The 16,081-nt window shown below is 50.7% G+C and overlaps 1 protein-coding gene across 1 annotated transcript; it reads right to left on the bottom strand.

The window, feature by feature from the left end:
• Positions 1-4,424: 4,424 nt before the first annotated feature.
• On the bottom strand, positions 4,425-16,050 carry GTF2A1 (general transcription factor IIA subunit 1). The gene is made up of 9 exons (XM_077267445.1): positions 15,887-16,050; positions 10,881-10,982; positions 10,629-10,812; positions 9,204-9,274; positions 9,024-9,099; positions 8,126-8,259; positions 7,736-8,050; positions 6,616-6,705; positions 4,425-5,733 (listed from the first exon to the last, which is right to left on the bottom strand). The coding sequence occupies exons 1-9, from the start codon at positions 15,914-15,916 to the stop codon at positions 5,626-5,628; spliced, it is 1,110 nt and encodes a 369-aa protein (XP_077123560.1). The 5' UTR covers positions 15,917-16,050; the 3' UTR covers positions 4,425-5,625.
• Between the last annotated feature and the right edge of the window lie 31 nt (positions 16,051-16,081).

Genomic DNA, 16,081 nt, shown 5'->3' with positions numbered 1-16,081 from the left:
ACATGATCTGATCACGCTGCTCGTGTCACTCTGACACAGTGGTTAGAGCCTCAATTGTACTCGCGAGTACAACCGAGACCTGGGAGCCGGCGTGCTGCAACTTCTCTGTGCCAGCTGTCAGTTTAACAGCCGGTACAGAGAACAGCCGACTCCCAGTCCGGAGAGCGGTAGAATGCAGTCACCGGGGAAGACAATGAGGACTGCCGCATTAGGCGGCCGACTGCCCCCATCCTACATACGCCTCTGAGTCCATCAGCGGCGCAGCGCCACAGATGGAAACAGCAAGCGGGCGGGCATTGTGCGGCCCGTGGACCTCTGGGTTCCAGCCCCACGGCTGTCTCGGTCCACGGGCCAGACAGAGGGCTGGACTTTGCCCAGGTCTGTCTCACTCGTATCTTCATACTCACGGAGGTGGCTGAGAGCCTGGGAGGCATAGGTGGACAGACTCCTAGGGTCTCTGCAGCCCCCAACCTTCCACAGTGAGGTTGGCCTTACCTCTGTGAGCACTCAGCTTTCCTCCGTAAGGACCGCCATCATGCACGCTTGTCCTCCATGTTGGAAGCCTTACGACCTCTCTGGGTCTCCGCAGACCAGGCACGGAAGGGGGGGGGGGGGGGGGGGGGGTTTGGAAACATATTACTGCGTCTGGAGTAGCGACTCACCCCCGGGTCCTCTGATGTGCAGGCAGTTAGCTGGTTTCTTCTGCCCCCCACTGGCCTGGCCCGGGGAACAGAAGCCTGGGACTTTGCTACATCGCTCATCCCAGAAAACCCATTCCCTCCCTCGGTAGGAGAGAAGGTCCCCAAGTGCAGAGGTGTTGTGGCTCAGGAACACACAGCAGGATCAGTAGCGACCACAACTTCAATTACCACAGTTATCAACGAATGGGCAGAGCTGCACTCACTATTCTGCTGGTGCAGTCACTGTACAGACATTACTGATTCCGAGCTTCATCCTGTATTATACTCCAGAGCTGCACTAACTATTCTGCTAGTGCAGTCACTGTGCATATACATTACTGTCACACACAGTGTAGGAAAGACTAAGTGCAACATGGAGGGATAAGTGGGAAGGGAACCCAACACTAGGGAAGGGCGAAGTGAAGACCCTTAGGCAGATCTAACGTCACCCTGTCTGACCCAAGCATCTCTATATAGGTTCCGCACCCATTGCTGAGCAGGATACCTAGCCCTTGCCTGACCCTGGCGATAAGCCTGCATAGGGAAGGACGGGATAGCACTAGTCAATCCTCACTACCACTAAAGACAGATGGAATACACAAACAAGGGGAACACTTAGCTTGAGTGGACTCAGAGAGAAACACAGATGTCCTCCAAGCACCAAAGAGGAAGATAGCCGACTGCTATAGCTTCAAGTCTCAATAGGGAAATGTCACCCGTAACATCCAGCAGCAAGCTTGGGCTTATAAACACCCCGGTCTAGGTGTGTCAACTAGAGCCGGGGGAAGGCTACCACTGGGTCCTAGAGTCAGAAAGGACCAGGAAGAAGTCTGCAAATCAAACTGCTGAAACCTTCTGCAGTCAGATGCAGAGCGACAGCTGCAACCTCAGACTCACCCATGACAATTACATTACTGATCCGGAGTTAGATCCTGTATTATACTCCAGAGCTACACTCACTATTCTGCTCCTTACGTACATTTCATATGGCTTTTATACGATGATCTTCTGTAATATAATGGCTCCATGTCTGATGCCACCGATGGTAGTGGGTACAGGTGTAATGTCTCCCATACGCAGTGCCACCTATAGTCACTGGACCAGGCACTATCAAAATATCCTGTGCAGGAAGTGATGTTGAAAACTATATCACAATGTAACAGAAGTAACCCTGGAGACAGGAGTGTGCCAATCATTGTTATGGTAACAGGCGAGTGTGTTGCTGGTTCTGGGCATGACGCTGGTAGCTCCTCTGTGAGAAGCATCTGGAGCGATTTCATAATTTCCCAATCAATAAATCAATGTCATGTGTGACCATGAGACATCCTGGAGGCGGAAGGTGCATGGTCACGGGGTCTCATGGCGCAGGTTCCCGGGGTCACACCAAGGGCTTGTTATGATAGCTCCTGCCAGTGTTCTGGGCGAGCGCGGTGCGAGTGTCCCAGTGACGTCATGCCAGGATCAGGGCGTCATCTCCAACGCTCAGTGAGCCGTCCAGGTCTGTTTAACCCCCTCCACAGCCCACAGTGACTGCAAGGAACAGTGTACAATGGAGTAATATCAGTGGTGAATAAACCAAAATGTGAATGTCTGTTTCCCCCCCAACCATCACAGGTCAGCCTCAGTTTACATGCGGCCATCTGTCTGAAATTCTGCTGCTTCTACCGGGTTTCAGTCACATCAAGACAATGGCATCTTCTAGGATTGAGGGGGTTAAAGACCCATACAGGAGTTAGGCGGGGGGTATAGCCCCAAAGGAGAGCTTCTAAATTTAACCAGCCACATTGTCTGCACAAGAACAGGAAAAGAAAAAAGAGCTGAGAGGCTCTCATGGGCGAGGGGCTCTCAGCGGTGCCCCACAGATGGGCAGAGGCTGCTATGCGAGGCCGGAGGTCTACAGCAACTCGTCTGGCTCAACAGAAAGAAAGCAATGATGAGGAGGAAAGTGAATGGTCCCTATAGTGAGGGAGGAATTCTTAGGGATACTAAGGCCCCCGTTGTCACAGCATATATAACTAGGCAGACAGGACCAGCTCCCCCACCACCCCCCGGCAGGGGCAACAACACCGCCATGGAGAGCTCACCTATTGCACCAACCATCATGGGGAGACTGGCACAGCTTGCACCATATGACCGGGAAATAAAATTTATCAGGTTACAAAATATGGAGGAGCCATTGAGTAAGGCCTGGAGAGCGAAGGCTCCATCCTCCACCTACACACTTCTCTACTGAAACACAAGGAGAGAAGGGCCCAGGGCCACAACCAAGGGGAGCACAGCCCAGAGCACGGTTATGGGTGTCCAGCCCAACCAAGAGTGCACAGCCATGGGTGCACGGCCAGGATGGTAGGGACGAGGGCCACAGCCAGAGGAGTATGATGCTTCACTTCAAAGCCTCAACATTAGGCCTCCTTCAACCGTCCTGGTGATTCTTTAAAGAACAGGGAAAGGGGAGAGGATTATTCAGCTCATCAAGTGTTGGAATGTAGCCTCCATCACAATATGTGGTGCAGGGACTCCAGCCCGGCAGTTGGGCAACAGACAAAAGAGGAAGGGCGTTCCAGCATCCACCATGTACAATCGGGTTAAAGCATGACTTTTAATAATAAAAAAAATAAACCACATGGGGTCCCTCCCCCTCTATTTGCTAACCAACAAATACTAAACAGACATCCGCATGCTGATATTAATAGGCTGGGACGAAGCCATGAATGCCCACTCCCAGACCAAGAACACCAGCCCTCCACCACCCCAAATCTGGCGCTTAGCCTCCACTCGTTCCACATAATCCATTAAAGCCCATGTGCCACAAGGATCTGGATGGCTTGGTGAGAGGTCACATCAGTGATGCGACCACTCACTACGCCAGCCGGAACATACTAAGCGGAGCGTGAGAACATGGCTGTGTGTGACCGGCGGTGATGTCATTAAGGTTACAGCCGATTATAGGCAGCGCTTCTCATGCTCAGCGTGTTAGGGCTGGTGTGGCGATCTGTAGCATTACGGATGTCACCGCTCACCAAACCATCCACAGATCATCGTGGGACATGGACATTAGTGGTTTATTGGCAGAACCAGTAAAGGCTTAACAAACAGCTGTGAATTGATATCAATAGCCTGGGAACTTATGGCTATTGGCCCGTTCTCAGAATATTTACATCGGCCCCACAAAATGAAGCGAAACCCCACGCAGTGTTTCCCCCCCTCCAAATGATTTAATATACACACACACACACACACACACACACACACACACAGTGGGTGCTGACTCCAACTCGCATCAGCATCGAATTTTCTCTGACCACAGAGACCAAGCAACAAGGATGAGTTTAATTCAGCTCCTGGGAACAGCATTAACTGTATGGCTTTTTCCCCAGGCGCCAAAAAGTGTCACACAGAGAGAAAAACAAACAAGCAAGCAAGCAAGCAAGCAAGCAAAAAAAAACAAACAAACACAGACCACCCTACGGACATAAACAAACGGATGTGTGAAGGGGCGTTGCACCAGCCTCCTATGGCAGCATTGCATCATTGTACCATGGGATGGACATTTGATGATCCATCCTGGCAGCGTGGCACACAAAGGGCGAGCCACAGTGTCCGTCAGAATCAGCAGACAAGGTTCTACAACATGGTCCGAAATCATCTCCAATCTGCAGACGAGAGGAGAAGCCTCCGATTTCAGGCTATGGCAATATATCTACAGCCCGCACAAGCCCCCTGGGGGTCTTCACACAGAAAATATAAAGTTTTTAAAATAACTTTTAATTAAAGGTTTTTGCAAAGGTAAAATATTAAAACGTAAGAGAATCAAATAGGTTTCCTAATGAGAAGTCTAAAGCGTGGCATTAAAAGAAAGCGGCCTCATCTGCCATTGTACAGCATTTACAGACAGACATAATAAATAGCGTCGCCCCTCCACAGCACTGTACGTACAACAGCAGATGACAGGGGCGCAACCACCCGTCCGATATAAAAGAGATCCCAGCCCCCGAGTACAAAGGGTTTCACATTTATGAAAAGCTGCTCCATCACTGCCACATACAGGGTCCGATGATCGCCAAGAGGGAGTGGCCATGCTCCAGAGCTCCGACCACAGTCAATGTGCTGTGTAAGGCAGCAAGTATTCATTGGGGGTTCCCACACCAAGATCATTCATCTGCAACCATCACCCCACAGAACAGGCTGAAAGAGACACAGAATTCCCATACAAAAACATAAATCAGAATGGATAAGACGGCAACCCCGCCAGCAGCCAAGAGGGGGCGCAGCTTCCATCTGACTCAGCATCTTACTTGCGTGATTTTAGGCACTAGACACAAGGCAGTACAAACATGGAGCCCCCTCCCATGTATCACCATTGCCAGGAGTGAGGGTGGGTAAGGCAGCCAGCCCCAGACGTGCCCAACAAGAACCCCCACAGAGTGCGCTGCAGCGAGGGGGGCACAGGTCGTGGAGCAGTTAGCTGCACAGTTAATGATTAAGCCGAAGAATAAAACAGAATGGAGGGTAGGATGTGAAGACACTGAGCTGAACCCGACATTTAGGCATCACATCATGGATGATTGCGGCATAAGGGAGAGGCGGTAAAAGCAGGGGTCGCATCAGGTACCTAGGAGGGCAAAGGTGCCAGTGTCCCCCGATAAAAACACTTTGTACAATCTTTTGAAGTAAAACTTTCCAGAGGATCAAACTTGTATAACATGGAAAGAGGAATAAAACAAGGGCTGCACGTAGCCGTCCGTGGCCAGCGTCACTCCATGTGATCAGTCCCGTGACATCCAGGCCCAAACGGAGATGCAGCGTTAGTCTATTGTCACTGACGCCAGGGAAGGGGGTCAATTCCCGGACTTTGGGTGCAGTTTTAAAATTAACCAGTTATTTAGCTGGGTTTTCTCTAAAAGTCACTGCCCCCCTAACAACCCTGCTCAGGGCCGAGGGGGGCTCACCACTCAGCATCACCAATGGCTTTGGAGAAGACAAAGTCACGACCATTCAGGTTCATAATTCCATCTTTGAGATGAAACTTCCACTTGTTTTTACTTCTGTGGATCTGAAACGTGGAGAAGAGTGGAGATATTAGCAGAGGATACTTGGGGACCGTCCGACCGCAGGCTTGCCCACTACAAAAACCTACATCTGCAAACAATGTCAAGCACCTTCATCAGAAAGCAAAGAACCATGATCGGATCAGACCACAATGGCGGAGAGGTGGACCCTCTCATGATTCAGTGTGGCCAGCTTCCATACATCGCAGCGGTTAGGCTACGTTCACATTTGCGTTGTGCGCCGCAGCGTCGGCGCCGCAGCGCACAACGCAAACAAAAACGCAGCAAAACGCATGCACAACGCTGCGTTTTGCGCCGCATGCGTCGTTTTTTTCATTGAATTTGGACGCAGCAAAAATGCAACTTGCTGCGTCCTCTGCGCCCCGACGCGGGCGCCGCAGCGACGCAAAACGCAAGTGCGCCGCATGTCCATGCGCCCCCATGTTAAATATAGGGGCGCATGACGCATGCGGCGCCCGACGCTGCGGCGCTGGCCGCAAATGTGAACGTAGCCTTTGGCCACGGCCAGACACTGCTCACAGTGCCAGGACGCTGCAATGCACAGATGACTATCTCTACAAGGCTGCCACCTAGTGGCCACGCTGCGTATGGCACATTCTGACAACCTACGGGGGTCAGGTGCACAGGACAAGTGCTTGTGACATGAGCACAGATGTAGGACCTAATTGGTTCGTTAATACTGCACACATCGAGCCTTTATTATAAGGGCTCTAAATAAATGCCAATCTCTGGGTGCAGCACTGTTTCAGAGAGGGTTCATTTCACTGCAGTAGCTCACAAGTGTGAGGATGGCTGTGACAGGTGTCCTGGTTTTTGCCATTGACTGGACAGGACCAGTGTCCACTGGCACTACAAGGGTGTCTCACCTTATCGTATTGACACACAACAACATTCTCCGTGTCGAACAGCTCCTGCCCTTCCTCATCGCTCACATCGTCCTCACTGTTCAGCGGCTCCTGCGGGAGGAAACAGAAGTCACTAGATCCGGCTTTATAGACTACTAGATGGTGGCCCAATTGTAACACATTGAGTATTCTAGAATATGTATGTAGTTTATTTATGAAGATTTAAGAATAATGCAATGAATACACAGGATTTTCTGGGTAAAATATATACATTATCAGTGAAGCGGTGTTTAAATCCCGCGCCAATATCACTGATCGGCCGGCCGCGACCAATCAGCGCAGCGGGGTTTAAATCCAGTGTTAATTCGCGGCCGGACTGCGCCTGTCGCTGATTGGTCGCAGGCAGCTGGCGAGACCAATCAGCAATGCGGGATTTCCGTTACAGAGAGAAAAATAGACGATTATATAGTAGATACCCGATGCATTAGAATCGGGCCACCATCTAGTATTCATATAAACATTGGTGCTTACATTTATGTTTTAACCCATTGGACACTGCTATGGTTTTTCTCCTGTCTTTACTTTAAGAGTCAAAACTTTATTAGTCATCTATCGCTGTATGACCGCTTGTTTTCTACAGGATGACTTATAGTTTTCAAAGACACCATATATTTAACCATATGATAAACTTAAAAATGGGGGAAACTTATTCTCTCCCTCGCACACTGTCCTCCATGTTATTCTCTCCCTCGCACACTGTCCTCCATGTTATTCTCCCTCACACACTGTCCTCCATGTTATTCTCTCCCTCACCCACTGTCCTCCATGTTATTCTCTCCCTCACACACTGTCCTCCATGTTATTCTCTCCCTCACACACTGTCCTCCATGTTATTCTCTCCCTCACACACTGTCCTCCATGTTATTCTCTCCCTCACACACTGTCCTCCATGTTATTCTCATTCTAGTATATGTACGTAGCTTATTTACGATCGCTGATTGGTCGCGCCCGGCGCGACCAATCAGCAATGCGGGATTTCGGTTACAGACAAACAGACCCTTAGACAATTATATATAGATTGCATTCTGTAACTACAACTCCCAGCATGCCACATGCCAGAGGGACGCCGCCTTAAGATTACCTCTTCCACTTGGCCGTCTTCTCCATCCTTTTCCTTGTCCTCCTCCTCTTCATCGTCATAATCTTCATCCTCGTCCTCATCTTCCTCAGAAGAGGTATCTCCGGCACCATCCACCTGCAGGACAAGAGGTGCTTGCTGCTGTCCCTGCTGCGGCTGTTGGGCATTCGCCACAGAGAGTTGCCCCTGCGATGGTGCTTGTGGAGCTGCGATGGTGGTTGGGATGACTTGGGGTTTATTGCCTGTGAAGAGGATTTGCTGAGGCTGTATGATGACACCGGTCTGCTGTGAAAGACCACCGGGCAGGGGAGTCAGAACCTGGAATAGACAAGTGGGTCACAAGGGCCATACCCCCTATGATATTGGAAGTCACCAGCATAAAAAGCTGTCTACCTGCTGGATGACAGGGCCTTGTACCCCTCCAGGCTGCATTTGGGGGATCACTTGCTGCTGCAGGACCATAGGCTGCTGCTGCTGAATGATATACTGGGCACCATTGGGGGCTCGGACCACCTGCAGGAGCTGACCTGTGGGAAGAACTGGAAAGTAACAAACTGGCACAATGATGGCAGAGGTGACCACCAGATGCCTGAGCCCTCAGAAAGGATCACGACATGGGGCAGATTGTGGAGGGACAAGCGAAACAAACTGGACCCATCAAAGAGAGAGAGAGAGTGGGAGAGAGAGAGAGTGGGAGAGAGAGAGAGTGGGAGTGTGTGTGTGTGTGTGTGTGTGTGTGTGTGTGTGTGTGTGTGTGTGTGTGTGTGTGTGTGTGTGTGTGTGTGTGTGTGTGTGTTACCACCATGTGCGATTAATCAGCCCCCACACAGTGACACCCAAAGGGCTCCTTCCTTGTGCAACACAGATTTTAGCTACTTTAGGAGGTTCCACTTTTACAAAGCCTCATCACTGATCAGGGAGAGGATCCCAAGACCCTCATCCGTAGGATTTGTGATGGCGCCAGAGGTTAGATGCAGTCCAATTTTATAGTAGACGCTTGTAACAGGTATTGACTGCATGTAAGGAGCTTCCCTGGTTGCCAGCGAGCTAAAACTAAGCCAAGGGTGAAAGAGTGCTAACAGAAATTTAAAGTCTGACATCACCACCAACCCTCCGAGACCTCCCAAAACCAAGCAGCAGCTAAAATCCTCAGCAGAGGCATAACCAGAACCTCTTTGCCTCAACTTTAAGTCTGTACCCTGGTCCACAAGTATCATATACACCACTGGTTTGTAAGTGTAGAGGGTTTCAGGATTCTCGTGTGCCGACGTTGCCCCTCACCCATAATTACCAGAGTTGGTGATTAGCTGCTGGACAGGGGTAACCCCGGCAGGAAGAGCCAGTGTAGCCGCGGTGGCTGCCGCACTCTGCAACAAGAAACAGATTGTAGCCTTTACCCCCTCAAAAAAAAAACTAAATAAAAATTAAAAAAAATCAGCGACACCCCCTCAGCCCCAAGAGGACCCCGTACCATTCCTTGTGGGGCCATGTGCTGGATCAGCTTGGAATCATTGCTCGGAATCAGAACCTGCTGCTGAGAAGCTAAAATCAGAGGGAAGAAAGATGTGATCACCAGAAGGACGGGGCACTGATAAATAGAGGACAATAACTCTTCTGCAGTATTACCGTATATACTAGAGTACAAGCCGAGAATTTCAGCCCATTTTTTTAAGGCTGAAATTGCCCCTCTCGGCTTATACTCTAGTCATTCCCAGGGTCGGCAGGGGAGGGGGAAGCGGCAGCTGTCTAATCATACTTAACTGCTCCTGGCGCCGGCAGCTTCTTCCAGCGTTGAGCGGTCACATGGTACCGCTCATTACAGTAATGAATATGGACCCGACTCCACTCCCATAGGGGTGGAGCCGCATATTCATTACTGTAATGAGCGGTACCATGTGACCGCTCAATACAGGAAGAAGATGCCGGCGTCCGGAGAACCAGGGACGTGCAGGGACCGCGCCAGAAGCAGGCTAGTATAACGGGGGCATTGCGCGATATTCACCTGTCACACCTCCGGGCTCCGTCTTTTGCACCGTCTGCAGTGACACTCAGGTCACAGGGTGCGATGACACGATTAGTGTGCGCGCCGCCCTCTGCCTGAACGTCAGTGCAGAAGACGTAGTGGCACCCGGCGGTAGAACTGGGAAAGATGACTATAGCAAATGCCAGGGGCCTGAGCGACGAGAGGAGAGTATGTGATTTTTTTTTTTTTTAATCACAGCAACAGCATATGGGGCCATAATCAGCATTTGTGCAGCATTATATGGGGCAAATATCTCTATGAAGCATCTTATGGGGCCATAATCAGCATTTATGCAGCATTATATGGGGCAAATGTGTCTATTGAGAATCTTATGGGGCCATAATCAACATTTGTGCAGCATAGTATGAGGCAAATGTCTGTATGGAGCATCTTATGGGGCCATAATCAACATTTGTGCAGCATTATATGGGGCATATTTTAATATGGAGCATCTTATGGGGCCCATCATGAACTGTATGGAGCATTATATGGGGCTCCTGATTCAATATGGATATTCAAAAACACGTAACCTACTGATGTCTCAATTAATTTTACTTTTATTGGTATCTATTTTTGACATTTACCAGTAGCTGCTGCATTTTCCACCCTAGGCTTATACTCGAGTCATTAAGTTTTCCCAGTTTTTTGTGGCAAAATTAGGGGTCTCGGTTTATACTCGGGTCGGCTTATACTCGAGCATATACGGTATATCCTAAGTGATGACCACAATGGCCACCATCTACAGATTCTCCTGTCTATAGTGGCATCACTGCCTTCCAGGAGTGCTGCATGCCAGCCCATTAGAGCTATGGTGGTGGCAGATTGGGTCGCCATGAGACTGAACACCCCCTCACTGTGGCACTATAATCAAACCTTGGTGCGTGGCTGGGATGAGGACCTGCTGAGCCTGGTGAGTGGCGGTCGGCGGTGGATGTTGGTGCACCTGCACATGGTGGTGGTGGTGGTGGTGCTGCTGCTGGGACTGGAGTAGAAGCTGCTGCTCTTCGGAGTGGAAGCCGTCCACAGCCTTGGACTGCATCAGTTTGTTCTCCCACAGCTGGAAGAGAAGAGGTGGTCAGAACGGCAGCAGGTAACAGCGCAGAGGGGTGGGGGTACGGTACTCACCGTCTTCAGCTCCATCAGGACCTGCTCGTCCACACCCTCGTCCAGAAACAGCTCCCGGACATCATTGATGACATCCTCGATCACCGAGCGGTACAGTTTAGGCTGAGACACAAGAGATAGCTCAGATTAGCACACACGATGAGGCAGCTGCGTCCCTGGCTGCACCAAGATCTACAGAAGGCAGGGCTGTGCGGAGGCAGTAAGCCAAACCTCCGACTACGCAGCACTGGTCACTACTGAGCACGTGTATAAAGGGAAGCACAGATTCATCTAAACTAAAAGCTGAGATTAGAAACCGAACAGACATTTATAGGACATTTCATCACTTTCCCAAATTATTATGGAACCACTTACAGCACATCCTGCATTGTACTACTGTACCCAATTTATTATATATGTTGGGAGTGGCTCCATTATATACCAACTCCAGTGTCCTGGCTGAGGCACTGCAGCACTTTCCACACCATCTGTCATAGGGATGGTACCTGACAACATGGCGGCGCCACCTCTTGTACTTACATCGTAAGTACTCTGGTACCATCAGATCCCATGCTCCTAATACTCCGTGTTCAAAACATCTGATTGTCAGCAGGGACTTGCTCACACAGCTGAGGAATGTTACAATTGCATCCAGTGCGGGCAGTCTCTCAGGATTGGCTAGGCACAACTGTAACAATCCCTCAGCCCTCACAAGTCTTCCAATCTGTTGCCACATTAATCATGGATATCCAGTCTCCCCAGCAGCCATTATCCAGCGTCAGCCTAAACAGCAATGCAGAAGGGGGTCGACAATAACGTGGAGGATCCGGCCACTGCGGACAGTCACATCTCTCCACAAGGCCACGTCCCCACGATCAGCTTTAGCTGCACCTATTATGTAAATTTGGCAACTTGCGTTTTTGAAGCTGTTTTTTCTCTCCGTTTGCAGTGTCATGCTTCAACCGCTTCACGCCGCAGCCCTTTTTTGTTTTTGCATTTCCCTTCTTCCCAGAGCCATAACTTTTTTATTTTTTGGTCAATATGGCCATGTGAGGGCTTGTATTTTGCGGGACGAGTTGTACTTTTGAACAACACCACTGCTTTTACCATGTTGTGTACTAGAAAACGGGAAACAAAATTCCAAGTGCAGTGAAATTGCAAAAATAAGTGTAATTCCACAACTGATTTTTTTTTCCCCATCATTTTCACCAAATGCTAAAACTGATCGGCCATTACGATTCTCCAGGTCATTACGAGTTCAGACACCAAACATGTATAGGTTTTTTATTTACGTGGTGGGAAAAAAAAAAAAATGAAAAGTTTTAAAGAAAACTTGCGTCATTTTCCGAGACCTATAGCATTTCCACTTTTTGCGATCTCAGGTTGGGTTAGGGTTTATTTTTCGCGTGCTGAGCTGATGTTTTTAATGATACCATTTTGGTGCAGATACCATCTTTTGATCGCCCGTTATTGCATTTTAATGCAATGTTGTGGTGACGAAAAAAAATCGTAGTTCTGGCATTTTTACTTTGTTGCGCTACGCCATTTACCGATCGGATCAATTCTAGTTCTTTTTATATCTTGATAGGGCGATTCTGAAGGTGGAGATACCAAATCTGTATTTTTTAAATATTTTGAATGGGGCATAAAGGGGGGTGATTTAAACTAACTTTTTTTTTTTAACTTTTCACTTGCTTCAATAGCAGAAATGCTCACTTGCTATGAGGGCAGACTGCTGGGTGGCGCTCATAGCAATCCGGCAATGACAACCAGAGGGGTCTGCTGCAGACCCCGGGTCATCATGACAACCCACAGGCGAATCGTGGTCATGTCACAGACAGGAGTGCCAATGGGCGGGATTAATGACGCGTTTACAGCACAATCACATTAAATGCAGCTGTCAGAGATTGACAGCGGCATTGAACAGGTTAACAGCCGTGAGTGGATTGCAATTTCACCAGGGGCTGCTAGGGGCACATGTCAGCTGTTTTAAACAGCTGACATGTGCTGGGAAAGATGTGGGCTCAGTGCTGAAGCCCATATCAAAGTGGGAGACCCCCACATGCGCAGTATATGTATGGCGCACGTCTTGATAGGGTTAAATAAAGCTTGTTCTTGAGACTTTTTTGGCTTTTTCAGAACATTATTAACATACTAGGTGCGTTCTACTTCGGTGCAGATTACATGTGTTTCCACTGCAGAAACGCACTAAAAACGTATGTTTATTTTTTTGCTGGGCATTTTCTGCATTTAATGTAAGTCAATGGAGAAAATACACAGAAAACTCATCATACCCGCCAAAGAAATTGCAGTGGTGGATTGGAAACGAGCAGCGCAGGCGAGTTTAAGCAGCGCTAAACAAGAGGCGCAGGGGCAGAAGATCTCTATAAATCCCATACTTTGCTGGACCGGTAAGACGCTGCAGCGTGACAGTGAGATACACAGAGCCAAAAATGCAACAAAACCTCATTGTGGGCATGCAGCCTAAGTCACCAGACAGCAGGGATGAGAAGTGGGGGGGGGGGGCTGGATGACAGAGCAGACCCCCCCCACAATGCCTAGAACTGTACCCAGCATGGCAGCCCCTCCGGCATCTCCTGTACACCCTTCATAAGTCCCCAGGAGTGTCATCCTGGAATAAGCTGGCTGTGAGCGGAGAGACCACCAGTTATCAGATCAGGGGCTGCACTAACCTGCCCATATCCCCTGAAAAAGGCAGTCCAATAGTGACAGACATGAGATCCTAATGCTCTGAGCAAGAGGTTCTGCAGCAGCAGTGTGAATGAGGTGTTCCAGTACAAGGTAGGCTAGAAGTCACTAAACTGTTTGACTTTTAGGGCCCTGTAAATATTCTTCCTTTTACATCTTATGAGGCCCAGTCTGTTACTCACAGGTTTCCTCCATCACTGCAGTACACAAGGACAAGCACACAGAGGGAGGGGAGCTGACGTCAGCAGGACTCATCCCCTCCCCCTCAGCTCTGTGTATATAGAGGGAGGTGCGGGACAGAAGGAGGAGGAGAGACCCAAAAGTATCAGGAGGAGGAGGAGACAATGTCACAGCATGTCTGATTCTACAGTAGCTAGTGATGGGTCGTTTGTAAAGGATCTGTTACAAGGAGGCGGCTCCCTGCTGTGAAGGATGGGAGCCGGCACCCCAGAGAGCCACTAAATTCTACGAATAGCTCTCACTGGGCATAAAATCCCAATGTTCAGCAGATGCAACTCTGCCCACTCATCAATTTAATTAGTTAGCAGTGGGTGGAGTTTCAGCCACATTATTAAAGTCAGCTTTAAAGCCTCACAAGTCATGGAGGGGCCCCAATACTGAGAAGGGGGACACTGAGCCCCACAAGTCAGAGGGGCCCAAATACTGAGAAGGGGGACACTGAGCCTCACTAGTCATGGAGGGACCCCAATACTGAGAAGGGGGACACGGAGCCTCACTAGTCATGGAGGGACCCCAATACTGAGAAGGGGGACACGGAGCCTCACTAGTCATGGAGGGACCCCAATACTGAGAAGGGGGACACGGAGCCTCACTAGTCATGGAGGGGCCCCAATACTGAGAAGGGGGACACTGAGCCCCACAAGTCAGAGGGGCCCAAATACTGAGAAGGGGGACACTGAGCCTCACTAGTCAGGGAGGGACCCCAATACTGAGAAGGGGGACACGGAGCCTCACTAGTCAGGGAGGGGCCCCAATACTGAGAAGGGGGACACGGAGCCTCACAAGTCATGGAGGGGCCCCAATACTGAGAAGGGGGACACTGAGCCCCACAAGTCAGAGGGGCCCAAATACTGAGAAGGGGGGACACTGAGCCTCACTAGTCAGGGAGGGACCCCAATACTGAGAAGGGGGACACCTAGCCTCACAAGCCATGGAGGGGCCCCAATACTGAGAAGAGGGACACAGCCTCGTCATGGAGGGGCCCCAATACTGAGAAGGGGGGCACAGCCTCGTCATGGAGGGGCCCCAATACTGAGAAGGGGGGCACAGCCTCACTAGTCATGGAGGGGCCCCAATACTGAGAAGGGGGGCACAGCCTCATCATGGAGGGGCCCCAATACTGAGAAGGGGGACACGGAGCCTCATAAGTCATGGAGGGGCCCCAATACTGAGAAGGGGGACACAGCCTCACTAGTCATGGAGGGGCCCAAAACTAAGGAGGGGAGACACTGAGCCCCACAAATCATAGAGAGGGCCCCAATACTGAGGTGGAAATTGAGGGCCACAAGTTATTGAGGGGTCCCAATACTGAGGAGAGGGGGATACTGAGCCCCACAAGTCATAGAGGGGGGCCCAATACTATACTGAGGGGGGACTGAGCACCACAAGTCGTTGAGGGGTCCCAATAGTGGGGGGGGGGGGACCCTGAGCCCCACAAGTCATAAAAGGGCACCAATACTAGGGGGGACTGAGCCACAAATGTTATAGAGGTACCCCAATACTGAAGAGGGTGACAACCACACAGGTCACAGAAGGGCCCCAATAAAGAGGGGGACTGAGCCCCACAAGTTTACTGAGTGTGTGTGGGTAATGAGCCTCACAAGTAATTGAAGAACCCAATAGTGAGGAGGGAGACACAGAGCCCCACAAGTCATTGAGGGGCCCCAATAACGGGTGGGGATGAGCCCAACAAGTAATTGAAGAGCCCCAATAGTGATGAAAGGGACACTGAGGAGCCCCAGTAGTGAAGGGGACCACTGAGCCCCACTACAGTCACAGAAGGCTCGGGGGCCCCAGTGCGGAGGGCTCGGGCAACAGATTCCAGCATTATACATGTAACGACCCCAGGACCTGGCAGAGGAGCCCCCGGAGGCGACGCTACTCGGGGCCCTTATGCAGGAGCCGTATGGCCCTCAGCACAGGACCACAGTGACTGCTGACACTGCCGTAGCGCCCGGAAACCCCCACACACCCGGAGAATGGCGGGAATACAGAGGAGCCCAGCACACCGGGGCCCCGACCACCGCTGGACTCCACATCTCAGGCACCGGCTGAGCCGCACTACACGGGGCTCTTACCACGGGGTTGGCGTTGGCCGCGGTCGCCATGTCCCGCAGTAGCCTCCCCGGCCCCCGGTGCTGCCTCCTCGCTTCTGCTTCTCCTTTATATACGGACACCGAGCGCCGAGACGCAGCCAGCAGGTCACGGGGGGCGGGAAGCCTCGCGAGAGGAGCGCGTCACTGGGGCGGGGCCGCACGGGGGCTGCTGGGAGT

The sequence above is a fragment of the Ranitomeya variabilis genome, chromosome 1, assembly GCF_051348905.1.
Source record: "Ranitomeya variabilis isolate aRanVar5 chromosome 1, aRanVar5.hap1, whole genome shotgun sequence".
NCBI classification, from domain to species: Eukaryota; Metazoa; Chordata; class Amphibia; order Anura; family Dendrobatidae; genus Ranitomeya; species Ranitomeya variabilis.
The sequence above is the reverse complement of the archived record's forward strand: the minus strand, read 5'-3'. Positions and strand labels throughout refer to the sequence as shown.